The sequence below is a fragment of the Heteronotia binoei genome, chromosome 3 (assembly GCF_032191835.1).
Source record: "Heteronotia binoei isolate CCM8104 ecotype False Entrance Well chromosome 3, APGP_CSIRO_Hbin_v1, whole genome shotgun sequence".
NCBI classification, from domain to species: Eukaryota; Metazoa; Chordata; class Lepidosauria; order Squamata; family Gekkonidae; genus Heteronotia; species Heteronotia binoei.
In genome coordinates, this window is record NC_083225.1 from 85,658,817 (window position 1) to 85,675,047 (window position 16,231).

At 46.2% G+C, this 16,231-nt stretch overlaps 1 protein-coding gene across 1 annotated transcript in view; it reads left to right on the forward strand.

Moving 5' to 3' along the window:
* SYTL5 (synaptotagmin like 5) overlaps positions 1-16,231 on the forward strand; it is a 178,374-nt gene that overhangs the window by 157,424 nt on the left and 4,719 nt on the right. The window contains exons 12-15 of the mRNA XM_060234113.1: positions 571-673; positions 3,812-3,973; positions 10,517-10,625; positions 16,010-16,145. Of these exons, the coding sequence (XP_060090096.1) occupies positions 571-673; positions 3,812-3,973; positions 10,517-10,625; positions 16,010-16,145 (510 nt within the window). The remainder of the gene's footprint in view (positions 1-570; positions 674-3,811; positions 3,974-10,516; positions 10,626-16,009; positions 16,146-16,231) is intronic.

Sequence of the window (16,231 nt, forward strand, 5' to 3'; positions counted from 1 at the left end):
TGTGGTTACTTCCTCTTGCATCACATAAAGTTACTTTCACAAAACTATTTTAGCATGTGAAGCTTCTCTGTTAAAAGAATTGCTAGAAGTTAGGTCCAAATATAAAAAACAAGGGCATTTTAACTTTGCACGTTATTAATTAACACTATAGGTTTTGGTAATGTATCAGATTTATTATTTATTTATTTATTAATTATTCAGCAAAAAAGGACAATGACAGTTACAGTATTCATGGAATATAAGATTAAATAGAAGTCTTGTTCTCATTGAGCCAATTTATGTCAACCATAGATTAAATCCTGCTCTGAGCAGAAACATTTTGCACAAATATAATATGGGGAGGAAACCAAGCTGAAACTTTCTCCCTTGAAACATAGCTTTTTTTCTTTGCAGTGACTGTTTTGTATATACAAGCATTTGGTCTTTCAGGTCGCCACGTAGAGTCTGTAGTGGTGCAGCCCAGTAGGGGTGCCAACTTCTGGGCAAGGCCTGAAGTTCTCTCAGAATTACAGCCAATCTCCTTAAGTGTAACACTTGGGTTGTGTTAAAGATTTACTGTTCATTCTGCAGCTATGTCAAAGCATACCTCCTACCGGACAAGTCTCGCCAAAGTAAAAGGAAGACAAAAATCAAAAGTAATAGCATCAATCCAGAGTTCAATGAAATCCTGAAGGTGAGAACTGGGACAGATGCTTGTTTCACACTGAATTCCCTTTTTCATTTTGGTAAACTAGGTTAGATATTTTCAAGAGTAGGGTTGCCAATCCCCAGGTGGGGGCAGGGGATCCCCCGGTTTGGAGACCCTCCCCCCGCTTCAGGGTCATCAGAAAGCGGGGGGAGGGGAGGGAAATGTCTACTGGGAACTCTATTATTCCCTAGGGAGATTTATTCCCATAGAAAATCATAGAGAATTGATCTGTGGGTATCTGGGGCTCTGGGGGGGCTGTTTTTTGGGGGTAGAGGCACCAAATTTTTATTATAGCATCTAGTACCTCTCCCCAAAATACCCCCCCAAGTTTCAAAAAGATTGGACCAGGGGGTCCAATTCTATGAGCCCCAAAAGAAGGTACCCCTATCCTTCATTATTTCCTATGGAAGGAAGGAATTGAAAAGGTGTGCTGTCCCTTTAAATGTGATGGCCAGAACTCCCTTTGGAGTTCAATTATGCTTGTCACAGCCTTGATCTTGGCTCCACCCCTAATGTCTCCTGGCTCCACCCCCAAAGTCTCCTGGCTCCACCCCCAAAATCCCCAGATATTTCTTGAATTGGACTTGTCAACCCTAGTCAAGAGATTAAAATTGTTTTTCAAAATAAGAGTTAAAATAGTTTTCCTTCCTCTCTGTTTTGGACACTATCAGTTTTTTCCTTTTGTATGTGGTGATTTGTCAGAGCTGAGAATATTTTCATGACTATTTTCTGAAAATTTCATAGTAGGTGTTATTGATACCAAGTCTAAAGGATTGTATATATAAGAAAGATTTTAGCTGAGTGCCATAAATTAATTTCTGAACCATTCCTTAAAGTTCCAGAGAGAACCAGCTAATTTCCTACTAGTATGCTGTGAGCAACAAGATAAAATGAGAAAACCCTAACATTATTACAGTTGAAGTTTCTCTGTGTCAAGGATTTTTACAGTCTCTTCTCTTTGTTGTAGTCTCATTTAAAAGTGTTCTCAACAATCTGTAAAAAATTAATCCATTTTAAGAAAGATATCAGGAGGAACTGCAGTTAAGAACTGCTGTTGCAATTTAAAGTGTTTAACTTTGACTAAAGTGTTTAACTCTTGCATGCTTCCTAACTGAGATATATTGTTGAATTTTCTGGTGCTACAGAGTGTTCTCAGCTATTGCTTAAACAAGATGTAAGGTTCTTGTCTCATGATTATAAAAAAGACTGAAAATAGAGTTGCCAGCTCTGGGTTGGGAAGGATTTTGGGGGTGGAGCCTGAGAAGGTCAGGGTTCAGGGGTGTAATGCCATAAAGTTCACCTTCCAAACTAGCCTTTTTTCCAGGTGAATTTATCTCTGTTACCTAGAAATCAGTTGTAATGGCAGGAGAGTTGAAGTCACCATTTGTAAGTTGGCAACTGTTCTTAAAAATATGAAGCTGGTAGGTGAGGAAAAAAATCCTAATATGTAGGGTTGGATACTATTGTTTTTTTTCTGCTTGCATGACTCTTTAGCTGATTTCCCTTCCTGTTTTGTTCCTGATCTGACACACAGAAACAGATTTTCAGAGAACACAACAGACTGGAGCTGGAAAGGGGAGGAGGAAAAGTTCCATTCCAAGGGTGTGTCTGTGCATGTATAGGATATAACCCACAGTTATTTTGTTTAAGTAATGAGGCAACTGGACAAAATACTAAAGATCCTTGAAGTGGTGTACCTAGCCTATTTGGCTCATGGGGTAGATAGTTGGCCCCTCTTAGCTTCTGAGATCTGATGAGATCTGGCTAGGCTGGGGCCCTCCAGGTCAGAGCCCCTCCTCAATACATCAAAATTATTTTCAGTAGTAATTATGAGATGAAACAAATAATAATAATGTCCAGAAAAGAAACTCAGACAGTGCAAATTTTCTTTTAATTTTGTATATATAATCCTGCCAGTAAAAAACTTCAAATTCCAGCATGCTGTTCCATCATGACACCCAGCGTGGTGAAGTGGCCAACTGTCAGACCAGGATCTGGGAAATCCAGGACTGCATCCCCTGGGTACACCATTGCATCCGTGAATAGACCATCTGATATCTTTAATTTTCACTAAAAGCTGCTGGAGTAGAGTAATTAGAATGGGGACCTCAGCACTTGGGCAGTTAACTCTACCCCTGTGCTGATGCTCAGGTAGAAATATCCTCCTCCCATCTCTGTGAGTTGCTATTGGTAGTGAAAAGTGCTGTAAAATCACAGATGACTGATGGTGACCCTGTAGGGCTTTCAAGGCAAGAGACATTCAGAGGTGGGTTTTCATTGCCCGCTTCTGGGTCACAACCCCGATATCCCTTGGAAGTCTCCCATTCAGATTCTCACCGGGGCTGATCCTGCTTAGCTTCCAAAATTGGGCTATCCAGGTCAGGACAAGCTGCTATTAGTGTCCACTTTTAAATTAAAGATAATACTTTCCCCCCTACACAACCACTGTTGGGACTAATAGTGACTTGGTTGTGGCCTTGATCCAGCACTCACCTGTAGTTGCTCTTGAAGAAAATTAAAGGCATTGGAAGATCCAGTTACAGAATTCTAGCATTTCAGCTAACTGTATCCTCAGTATTTTGATTTTGTGACAGTTCAAGACCGTCTGTTAACTTTATCTTTAATCCTGGGCAAAGGTGATAGGGTGTCAGTTATTTCAATAGCCATATAAATTGTTATATACGTTACAATGTTTTAAATAATGCCACCTTTCCAAACAGGGTCCCTGAGGCAGCAAACATTTCAAACATTAGAACAGCATTTAAAATAAAAATCTTTGTAAAATATTTTAAACAAATAAAACATAAACAAATATAAGGACCAGATTGGAAAGGATATCTGTGGGAATATTTGTGAAATAAAGAAATATTATAAATAAGGCGCAGCAAGAAAAATAGGCTTTCAAGAGAACAATTATATTTTATAGATCTTTACTTTAATAACAACTACATTAATAACACCTGTCTCTGAATGATTAGTCTGCTCTGGTGAAGGGAAAATGTTTCTTTTGTGCCTCATTTATCAACTGTGATGGCACCTCTATGAAAATAAGGCTGTTAGTGTTACCATTACAGGACTATAAAACTTACTAATATTCTCCATTGGTCTTTTGTTACTCAATAGTATGTCATCAGCCATACCCAGCTTGAGACTCGGACCCTGCAACTTTCTGTCTGGCATTATGACAGATTTGGTCATAATAGTTTTCTTGGAGAAGTGGAGATACCTTTGGATTCCTGGAACTTTGAGAACCAGGCAGATGAATGGTTTGTGCTTCAGCCTAAAGTGAGGATTTCCAGTTACTTTAGAAATTCAACCTATAAACCAAGTGAACAAAATGTTTTGTGTAGAGGGTGTATGTCAATGAGAATTATTTTGTGGATCGCAATCTGGGCATGTCTTCATTGAGAAATTAGGTTTTGCAAACAGAAGGCATGAAGGTTCAGAAATAAGCTAGTTTGATGTCAGTGTGTTGCTTTGTGTGGCCAGGCCAGTGACACTGACAGCCAAAATAAAATCCTGGTTGTAACCCAGTAAGGTTCTGTTTCTAGCTTCTAAAATACAGTATAAGCAGTCGCTATGAGATAAGTAGGATTACTTACAGCCCAATCCAGACATAGTGGCAGCTGGCCACTCAGGCGTGGGTGGATCTACAGCGCTGCTCGTTGGCTTCCAAAGGGGTTTGGGGCGCCGGAGCACAGCACGCCCAAGCCCAGGCCGCTGCCTGTAGATGTGTAAAATACGCTGGAGTGTGGGATCCCAGAGCAGCGCAAGGGCGGGGACAGAAGAGCGGGAGCCAGGGATTGGCTGGCGGCTGGGGAGCCGGCCCACGTGACACTTGGCAGCAGAGAGAGTGCTCCCCGGCGATAGCCTGCGTGCATGTCCCACCCCCCTCACGCACATACCCAGCCCCATGGTGTGGCTGTGTAATCCTTGGGAAAGCATCTGGTCAGCACGTACTGCTAGCTCCATGGAGCAGCCTACCTACCAAAGGGGCGAAGCCAAGCCCCTGTCAATGTCCCTCCCATGGGCTGCATGGTCAGATGCCATCCCAGATGCTGCGGGGGCCCCCTGCCAGGACATGGTAGGCCACTCGCTGCAGGCACCCATGCACCAAAAGTTCCAGTGACAGTCGCCGCGGTGGCTTGCGCTTGTGCCCGCTCGCAGAAAATCAGACCCATGAGGGGCACAAGGCGGTTTTGAAGTGGCTGTGTGCAGGACTCGCCTCCTCCCACCCCCAGATCCCTCTTGAATAAGGACTCAATGCAATGTGCAGTGATAAGATTTATTAGGGGAGGGACTGTGGCTCAGTGGTAGAGGATCTGCTTGGTAAGCAGAAGGTCCCAGGTTCAATCCCTCGCATCTCCAAAAAGGGTCCAGGCAAATAGGTGTGAAAAACCTCAGCTTGAGACCCTAGAGAGCCGCTGCCAGTCTGAGAAGACAATACTGACTTTGATGGACCGAGGGTCTGATTCAGTATAAGGCAGTTTCATATGTTCATTAAAGCACCGGGCTGCAGAGAGGCCGCCGCCCGGCCCCCTCACAGGAAGCTGCCTCAAGCCATGGTGGGTAGAGGGGGCTGCCCTTGGGGTGGAGCTGTAGGACGGCTGATCCCCAGTCAGGGGCAGGTGTGGCATCCTGGACAATGTCCCTGACTGCCCGTGTGCAGCGTCTCCCTGCCCGCCTCGGGAGCGGCAGGAGCAGCCCCTCCACTGACCACCAGGGACTGGTTGATATTGGCAAGCAGCCGTTCCACCCTCGCACCCCACTCCTGCGACTGCCTCACCATGACCAGGAGACTGGACAGGTGGCCAGTGGCCGTGGACACGGTCCCCTGCATCCCTGCCATCCAGCATTGACTCGCGGCCGTGGCCTCCCGCCATTCCTGGTGCCCCTCCAGACGGTTCCACTCTATGGCTGCCCACATGGAGGACAGGGTGGTCGGGATTCTTTGAGCTGGCCGTGGGTCCCAGTTCCCTGCCACCTGCACAGCCTTCTGTATTGTGGCCACCTTCCGGATCCCTCAGCGGCTCCCCCTAGTTAGGGGCCAGGGACAGGGAGGGTTGGGGGCCACCCCCCACAAAAGTCTGCCGTGCCCAGCCTCCCCACATTCCCGGCCCCTGGGGCATGGGGATGGGATGTGGGCAGATCCAGGGCCCGCAGCATGAGGGAGGCAGCTAGGGCTGACCGTCTGAGTGGGGACACCCTATGTATGTTCTCCACGTCAGCCATCAGTGTCACGGTGTGGCTACTTGTGGAATGGAACGGGTCAGATGCTGGCACTAGCGGCCAATTGCGGACGCCCCCCGCCCCATGCTCAGTGTTGCACCTTGAGGGGACTCAGGCCGCTCAACATCTGTGGACAGAGGTCACCCACCGTGGCATCCATGACCTCCTCATTCGATGTGTCCTCCCCCTGATTCAGTGCCTCCTGACGGCTATTCAGACGTCTTGGGGGCGGCAGGGGGCGGCCAGCTCCAGTCCTTGGCTGCCTCGCTAGAGTGGCCTCCCACCTCCGAGTCCACAGTGGAGCTCGTGGCAGACCGTGACAATTCCTGGGAGTCACCTGGGGGGGGGGGTGAAGGGTGTTACCATCGGAATCTGGAAGTCCCATGGTGGCAAGGACAGGGGGGAAGGTGCCAACGTCCCGCGGATCACCTCAATGTCATGGCCAGCTACAGCCACCAGGCGGATGAGGGGTTCCATGATTGCCTCAGAGCCAGTCAGGGCATGGGCCACCGCCTCCTCATAGGTCAAGCCCTCAGTGATGAGACGCCGGACTTGCTTCTTGGCAGGGCCAAAGGAGTCGTTCCAATGCTTCAGGGTGGACTGCTCTGTGCGGGGGACATGGCTCACAGTGGACACTCACTCCACCACCATACGCCAGAAACCCCACCAACGGGAGTTACCCCACCAACGGGAGTTTCCCCACCGGCTTTTGTGGCAGCGAGCGCCACCGTGTCATTCTTGGCCACCAAGCCAAAGAGGAGTGCCTTCTCTGCCTCAATCCAGTTCGGTTGGCGGTGACTGTCGGTCGATGCCAATCTGTCTGCTGCCATTCCTTCCACAGATAGTGGAATGCAGGGGCTGCTGACCGCAGCTGGCTGATAGTGGTCGCTCTCATGCTGCCTCGCCCAGCTTTCCCACAGGACACCAGCAGGGCATCTGCTGGCCTCGACAGCCCCACGCCGCCATTCATGCAGGGTTCCTCACAGCTCCAGCGGTGTCTGGAAGCTGTGGTGGAGTGCCTCAGGGCAGCAGCACAGCCACTGCAGCCTGCGCCACAGCACACAAACTATGGAGTCCCATGGCATGTGGTGCCCCCTCATCCCGCCACCAGAACCCCCCCAAGTGCAGACATTGTACATCCTCCCCACCCTCTACATGTGGGTTGCACAGTGGCAGCAGAGATGCCGTCAGGCATGCAGATACTGGGAGCGCCTGAGCACTTTGCATCTCAAGGATGCCACCTGTCTGGACCGCTTTCGCCTGGACTGCGCTGCCATCCAGGACCTGTGTGAGCAGCTCGGAGCAAGCCTCTGCAGCCAGGTGATCGGACCCTGCCCCATCCCTGTCCTGCAGCGGGTCCTCATCTCCCTGCACTTTCTGGCGACCGGCTCCTTCCAGGGTGTGGTGGCCGAGGTCCTGGAGGTCTCCCAGTCTTCGGCCAGCCGCTGCCTCCACTCCTTCCTAGATGCTATGCTTCAGCACCTCCAGCAGCATGTGCGGTTCCCAACAGGCGAGGAGGAGCTGTGGACTTCCAGAGCTGGCTTTGCAGCGGTCGCGGGGTTCCTCAATGTCATGGGGGCTGTGGACTGCACGCATGTTGCCCTGGTGGCTCTGTGGGAGGATCCCGTGATGTACCGGAACAGGCATCACTTCTACAGCCTCAACATGCAGGCATCCTGTGACCACCAGGGACTCTTCACAGATCTGGTGGCGAAGTTCCCAGGGAGTGTATATGGCACCCAGATCTTCACGTCTTCGGGCCTCAATCGCCTCCTGGCGGTGGTTGGTTGCAGGGGTGGTTGCTAGATAAGGCCACCAGATGGCAGCATGGGGCACCCCTCCCATCCCCTGACCTCACCTTCATGTCCTCCCGAGGGTACCCGTTGCTGCCCTACCTGCTGACATTGTACCAGGAGGACACCCCTGAGGACGAGGCAGCATACAACCAGGAGCACAGGGCCACTCGCATGGTCATTGAGTGTGCCTTTGGGCAACTGAAGATGAAGTTCCACTGCCTGCACCACACAGGTGGCTGATGCAGCATGCAGCCCCTGCCTGTGGCTAAGCTGGTCACTGTGTGCGTCATGCTACACAACATCGCCACCCGTCAATGCCTGCCGGCCCCCAGGACCTTCCCTTCCCAGCCCCCAGGTTGCCGATGGAGAATGAGGAGGCGGGGGCATGGGCCAGCGCTAGGGTGGCCATAATATCTGCAGGCCAGCCAGGGACACCTTGAGGGGGGAAGGAATGTGAAACAGGAAGTGATGCCGGAAACAGGAAGTGACGTCACTTCCTGTGACATCATTTCCCCCGCGCCACCTGCCGGAAGCAGGAAGTGACATCACTTCCGGTGACATCATTTCCCCCAAATGACATCATTTTCCCCAAATGCCACTGCCGGAAACAGGAAGTGACTTCACAGCACTTCCTGTGACGTCCCCAAAAATCCCCCAAATATCACCGCCGGAAATACCAAGATTATTTATAGAGAGGGGGAAATAAAGTTAAATAAAACTCTTTTTTTACTTTTTTCAAAGTGAGAACACTAGAGAGAACGGGTTCCACGCTGAGAAGCCAGTCAGATTCCAGTGAGATTCCAGTGAGACTGTGCTGCATAATGCAGCCTATTTATTTTGTCCTGTTTGCTCTGTTGGCTCTATCTGCGCCACCTTCATCACTTTCGGGGTGTGGATCCCCCGGTGGGGTGGTCTCCCGACTCCCTCCGCCGGCTGTTTCTGATAGCCCTGCGCCCCCTCTTTCATTTGATATGTGTCCCGTGCGGGTGCCACCCTCCCTCCGGGAGATGCCGCAAAATGAGCCCCCTTGAGGCTTATGGCGGCAGGGCTCGGGGGAAGCGAGCTAGACTGCTGTTCTTTTGAGGGGTTATAGAGTGTTTCGAGCCCATCCCTGTGGCATCGGTCCCATCGTTGTGGGACCCAGGGGGCCGGCGCAGCGGCCCGCCGAAGCAGCCTGTCACTAATAACACAGGTCGAGATGCAGGACAGGAACCCGGAAGTGACCGACAGGCTGCTTCAGCAGGCCGTGTCATGTGCCCTGCCCTCCCTGGGGAGTTGTGCCTGGCAGGAGTTGAAACCTCTGTGAGTGGGCACTGATTGGGTGTGGAAGGGGGCCTGTGCCCAGCCTGGAATGGGAGGGGATTGGTGGGGCGATGACACGGCTCCCAAACGGGTTTGTGCACTGCCGGTGCCACCGACATGTGCTTTCTGCTTCCACTAGTGTCTATGGGGTACGCCAGCATTTAGTGTGATGAAGTTTGCGCCTGGTGGGGGGGGGGGGCGTTCTCGCACCGAAAGCTCTCTGGGAGCCAACCAGCAGCGGCCACGCCCCACGCCGGCATAGCGGTAAGTCCACTTCCACAGTGCTTTCAGCAACCTCCCCCCTCTGGATTGTGCTGTTAGAGTCCTGGAGAAAAATGTCCTTTCTGTCACTTTAATAGAGGAAATGGGTTGCTGAATCTTATCATGGCATGGAGATAAACAACATTCCCATTAAGCCTCTGCTAAAGGTACAAGGCATTTTTCCCCCCAGGCAACTGGCAAGCCAAAAGGTAAGAATATTGGGAAAGAGTTATGTAAACTATCATTAGAAAACTTCAGGAAGCACTGCAGCACCATTTCATTTAACCCCAGACATCGTTTGATGGATGGAGTTATTTGGGGTTTTACTTTATATTGTCATTTGTAGGCTGCCTTGAACCATGAGGAAAACAGAAGCATAAATATTTAATAAATGAATAAAACATTACCATCCCAAGACTGGTCATCAAATGTTTCTCAAGCCATCATCTTCTGTCACTATTCCAGATGTGTGCGTGTCCTCATGCCAGCAAACTAGCTAATAATAATTTCCTTAGGAAATAGAAGAGAAATGAAAAATATTCTTAAAATTCATAATTAATTCTGTGAAACTTACACGAAGCCAAAGAAATAAAGGTAATGTGTTAACACAATACTAATGAACATATGCTAAGGGCAGCAGTGCCATGACTTTAGGAAACAGTGTGCAATTTGTCTGAGGTCATAACACACAGCATCAAAGTTTGGAGTTGGACCTTTAGAGGAGGCCAAGTTGCAGCTTGTGCACTGCTGTCATTTGCAGAGTGCCAAGATAGTGTTTACAGATCAACATGCCATTCTATTTCTTGCCTTCAAGGTATAAAGTTGAGTTCCATTATTTGGCTTCCTGCCACCATTTTGAAGCAGCAGTAGGTAAAGGTGTAAGAAAACTTGTATCTTGGCAGTCATCATAGAATTTTTTTCCTGATAAGTTTGTCAATTTGAATCATCATAGTCAATTGTCAATTTAAAGAATTATCATAAAGGGACCTCCAGGGTCATTCAGTCCAACCCCCTGCACAATGCAGGAAATCCACAGATATCATATTAAATTCATGTTAAATTATCATATTAAATAAATATATTAAATTCACAAATATATTAAACATGTACACATACTACAAACCTCTGACAGGAAAATCTTAGCTTTAGTTTACATAGCTTGGCTTTTATATTTTTGTAAGGGAAAGTGGAAGAGAACATTTGCTTCAACAAAACTTGTGGGTTTTTTTCATCTGTGCAGGTGGAAGTTGCAGCTGATATTGGTCTTCACTATAAAGGAGAGTTGATAATTGTCTTACGGTACATTCCCCCTGAGAGGAACTTAACTCTTCCCCTAGGAGAGATTAAAGGTAAATTGAGCATTGATGACAGAATCCAGTGATGTATGGTAGGTAACTGAAATTACAGGCCAGTCAGTCTGACTTCAGTACCAGGAAAGTGGGTAGAAAGCATTATCAAGGACAGAATGAGTAGGCACATTGATGAACACGGGTTATTGAGGAAGACTCAGCATGGGTTCTGTAAGGGAAGATCTTGCCTCACTAACCTGTTACATTTCTTTGAGGGAGTGAAAAACATGTGGACAAAGGAGACCCGATAGATGTTGTTTACCTTGACTTCCAGAAACCTTTTGATAAAGTTCCTCATCAAAGGTTCCTTAGCTTGAGAGTCATGGAGTAAAAGGACAGGTCCTCTTGTGGATCAAAAACTGGCTGAGTAATAGGAAGCAGAGAGTGAGTATAAATGGGCAGTCTTCGCAGTGGAGGACGGTAAGCGATGGGGTGCCGCAGGGCTCGGTACTGGGTCCCATGCTCTTTAACTTGTTCATAAATGATTTAGAGTTGGGAGTGAGCAGTGAAGTGGCCAAGTTTGCGGATGACACTAAATTGTTCAGGATTGTGAGGAACTCCAAAGGGATCTGGGTGAGTGGGCATCAATGTGGCAGATGCGGTTCAGTGTGGCCAAGTGCAAAGTAATGCACATTGGGGCCAAGAATCCCAGCTACAAATACAAGTTGATGGGGTGTGAACTGGCAGAGACTGACCAAGAGAGAGATCTTGGGGTCATGGTAGATAACTCACAGAAAATGTCAAGACAGTGTGCAATTGCAATAAAAAAGGCCAACGCCATGCTGGGAATTATTAGGAAGGGAATTGAAAACAAATCAGACAGTATCATAATGCCCCTGTATAAATCGATGGTGTGGTCCCATTTAGAGTACTGTGTGCAGTTCTGGTCGCCGCACCTCAAAAAGAATATTATAGCATTGGAGAAAGTGCAGAAAAGGGCAACTAGAATGATTAAAGGGCTGGAACACTTTCCCTATGAAGAAAGGTTGAAACACTTGGGACTCTTTAGCTTGGAGAAACGTCGACTGCGGGGTGACATGATAGAGGTTTACAAGATAATGCATGGGATGGAGAAAGTAGAGAAAGAAGTACTTTTCTCCCTTTCTCACAATACAAGAACTCGTGGGCATTCGATGAAATTGCTGAGCAGACAGGTTAAAATGGATAAAAGGAAGTACTTCTTCACCCAAAGGGTGATTAACATGTGGAATTCACTGCCACAGGAGGTGGTGGCGGCTACAAGCATAGCCAGCTTCAAGAGGGGCTTAGATAAAAATATGGAGCAGAGGTCCATCAGTGGCTATTAGCCTCTGTGTGTGTGTGTGTATGTGTGTGTGTGTATATATATATATATATATATATATATATATATATATATATATAAAAATTTGGCCACTGTGTGACACAGAGTGTTGGACTGGATGGCCATTGGCGTGATCCAACATGGCTTTTATTATGTTCTTATGTTCTTATTAAATGCATTGTTGTAATCCTGACACAAGTAATAAAATCACAAGGTTGTAGATTGAAATTGTCTACAAATCGCTAATGAAATTTCAAACTGCTGTCAGAAATCACATCTGGGAAAAAGCAGGGTATACCAGTTTTCCTAAATTTGGTCCTACAACTGATAGACAATTTAAATCACCAGGTCTGGATGGCATACATCCAAGAGTTCTGAAAGAACTCAAAGGTGATCTTGTGGATCTTCTGATAAAAATATGTAATCTTTCATTCAAATCTGCCTCCATTACTGATGACTGGAAGGTAGCTAATGTCACTCCCATCTCTAAAAAGGGTTCCAGAGGAGATTCAGGAAATTACAGGCCAGTCAGTCTGACTTCAATACAAAGTAAGTTGGTGGAAACCATTATTAAAGAGAGAATTAGTAAGCGCATTGATGAACAAAAGCTATTGAGGGAGACTCAGCATGGGTTCTGTAAGAGAAGATTTTGTCTTACTAACCTGAGGAGGTGAACAAACAAGGGGGACCCAATAGATGTTGTTTACCTTGACTACCAGAAGGCTTTTGATAAAGTTCCTCATCAAAGACACCTTAGTAAGCTAAAGAGTCGTGGGGTAAAAGGATAAGACCTCTTGTGGATCAAAAACTGGCTAACTAATAGGAAACAGAGTGAGTATAAATGGACAATTTTCACTGTGGAGGGTGGTAAGCAGTGAGGTATTGCTGGGTCCAGTATTGGGTCCAATGCTTTTTAACTTCTTCATTAATGATTTAGAGTTGGGAGTAAGCAGTGAAGTGACTTAGTTGGAAGATAACACTAAATTTTTCAGGGTGGTGAGAACCAGGGAGGATTGTGAGGCACTACAAAGGGGTCTGTCAAGACTGGAGAGGGCATCAACATGGCAAATGAGGTTCAACATAGCCAAGTGCAAAGTAATGCACATTGGGAGCCAAAAATCCTAACTATAAATTCATGTTGGTGGAAACTGGCAGAGACTGACCAAGAGAGAGATCTTGGAGTCATGGTAGATAAATCACTGCAAATGTCAAGGCAGTATGAGACTGCAATAAAAAAGGCCAATGCTATGCTGGGGAGTGGGGATTATTAGGAAGGGAATTGAAAACAAATAAGCCAGTGTCATAATTCCCCTGTATAAATTGAAGGTGCGGCCTCATTTGGAATACTGTGTACAATTCTGGTCCTCACGCCTCAAAAGATACTATAGCTTTGGAGAAAATGCAGAAAAGGGCATTGGAACAGTTTGCCTATGAAGAAAGCTTAAAGCGCTTGGGGCTCTCTAGCTTGCAGAAATGACCATTGAGGGGTAACATGATGTAAACCTCTATGCATGGGATAGAGAAGGTAGAGAAAGAAGTCCTTTTCTCCCTTTCTCACAATATAAGAATTCACGGGCACTCAATGAACTTGCTGAGCAGCCAGGTTAGAACGGATCAAAGGAAGTACTTCTTCACCCGAAGGGTGATTAACACATGGAATTAACTGCCTCAGGAGGTGGTGGCGGCTACAACCATAGCCAGCTTCAAGAGGGGATTGGAGAAACATTTTTATAATTATTATTATTATTTGTGTCAAGCATTGTATACTCATTCTATATTAAAGAAGCCAGATCTTTAAATTGTTACTTTTATATTATAGAATTCAGATTGTAGAGTTGTTACTAACCCAAAGTTAAAAATGTGAGCACATCAAAGTAGCAGCCCCCACCTTTCTTCTTTCGCTTTTATTAACAGATGCAGGAATGTCCTCTTTGAAGATAAGACCTCCTGGGACTTGTTCCCAGGCCCAGCCAGGCCTGAACCCAGAATGTGCTAGTCACAATATAGATAAGGAACCCAGCGTGTGAATTTCACACGTGAATGTAGAATTGTTTATAGAACCTTTGATGTGCCATTTTAAAGCATGTATTCTAGTGCTACAAAGTATCAGTTCCAATCTTCAGCTCAAATGAGCCACATGGATTATCAATAAACCTAACTTTGTTTCAAAATCCAAGGACTGGTTATTTTGAAATCTCATGTTTGACAATTTGTTTATTTATATTCTGCCCATTCCCCCATTTGGACAGAAGTCCATCAGTGGCTATTAGCCACGGCGTATTGTTGGAACTCTCTATCTGGGGCAAACGATGCTTTGTATTCTTGGTGCTTGGGAGGGGCAACAGTGTGAGGGCTTCTGGTGTCCTGGCCCCACTGATGGACGTCCTGGGGTTTTTTGACCACTGTGTGACACAGAGTGTTGGACTGGATGGGCCATTGGCCTGATCCAACATGGCTTCTCTTATGTTCTTATGTTCATGGTATTCACTGCCTCAGGAGGTGGTGGCAGCTACAAGCATAGAATCATAGCAGCAGTAGGTAAAGGTACAAGAAAACTTAATGCAGTACATCACAACTTACCACCCTCCACTGTGAAAATTGCCCATTTATACTCACTCTCTGTTTCCTATTAGTTAGCCAGTTTTTGATTCATGAGAGGATTTGTCCTTTTACCCCATGACTATTGAGCTTACTTAGGAGCCTTTGATGAGGAACTTTATCAATCCCCTTCAAGAGGCGATTGGATAAACATGGAGCAGAGGTCCATCAGTGGCTATTAGCCAAACGGTATAGATGGAACTCTTTGTCTGGGAGCAGTAATGGTACTGTATTCTTGGTACTTGGGGTGGGGAACAGTGGGAGGGCTTCTAGTGTCCTGGCCCCACTTGTGGACCTCCTGATGGCACCTGGTTTTTGGCCACTATGTGACAGAGTGTTGGATTGGATGGACCACTGGCCTGATCCAACATGGCTTTTCTTACATTCTTATGTTCTTATTATTAGCCTTCAGCATCACAACTTTTTTGTTTGTTTGTTTGGCTATCTGATGAAATTTTACCCTTTTACCTTCTTCAAAAAAACTAAGTGAAGACAACAACTTGAAAAACACAATAACCTGAAAAACAGCCTAAACAACAGCATGGCTTGAAAAACGCAACAGCCTGAAAAACAATTGAGGTGTTTCAGAATGTCTGCAGTCCCTTTAAACTTTAAAGAGACTGTACAAGACAGCCCAAAACAGCTGAGCGGTGGGGAGCACCTCCCTGCTGCTTAGCTGTTTTTGTGGCTTTTGCAGGGAACAGAAAGCAGGGGTTTGAGGGAACTTGTAATCCCTTTAACTTCCTGCTTCTTGCTCTATCCATGAACTGCCATGAACTGCTTTAAAAATTTGTGGAAGTTTGTAATCGTAGACCTATTACAAACTTCAGTTCTCAAACCACGAATTTTGCTTTGTGGTTTGGTTTGTGTCCATCACTATTCCTAAGCACCCATATTTTGGGACGACAAAGGAATTCCAGTTTATTAAAGACCTGAAGTTAAATATCATAACAAATTGAGGTTAGATCAAAGACTTCCTACAGTGCAGTTTCCTAAACCTTCGATTTTGGCTTTGTATGCAAGGAGAGGGAAGAGGGAGCATGTAAAGGTGAAAATAAACCAAGTTTGTTCTTGTCTTTTAAAAAAGCCCCACTTTGTTTGGGTTGCCTGAATATAGCCTAAGAGAATTAGCTATGATCAGGGAGGTTGCTGGTAATAATCTCTCATTCACCAAGTGGCTTTAGGCTCAGCCTCAGTCCTCCATCTGTAACATGTGGATAATTGTACTGGCCTATCCTACAAAGGTGTTTTAGTGATCTCTCTGGTCTGATATATGATATGCTTTACATACTGAGATTTCTATATCAGTGGTGGAATTTTGAGATAGGAATGTGTGGCTTCAAAGAGCATGGAACATTTGAATTCCTCTTAGATTTTTTTTTAGTTTAGGATGGCAATATGTTGACCAAGAGAGTGAAGTCTTATCTCAAGAATGTTTCATAAATAGTGATATTTTTCTTCTTTTGGTTTATTTTTACTGAAGGAAAGAAGAGCCCTAAAAAAGGAAAGAAGGTAAACCCACAAGTGCCATCAGGAGGCATTTTAGAAGTTGTAATTAAGGAAGCCAAAAATTTAACAGCTGTGAAGTCAGGAGGCACTTCAGACACATTTGTGAAAGGGTAATTTCTCTCTGTCTTTTGCTCAGTATCACTGGATGTTGGTCTGCTTTCTGCATTGAGTATTAATTTTATCTGGCTGTATTTTT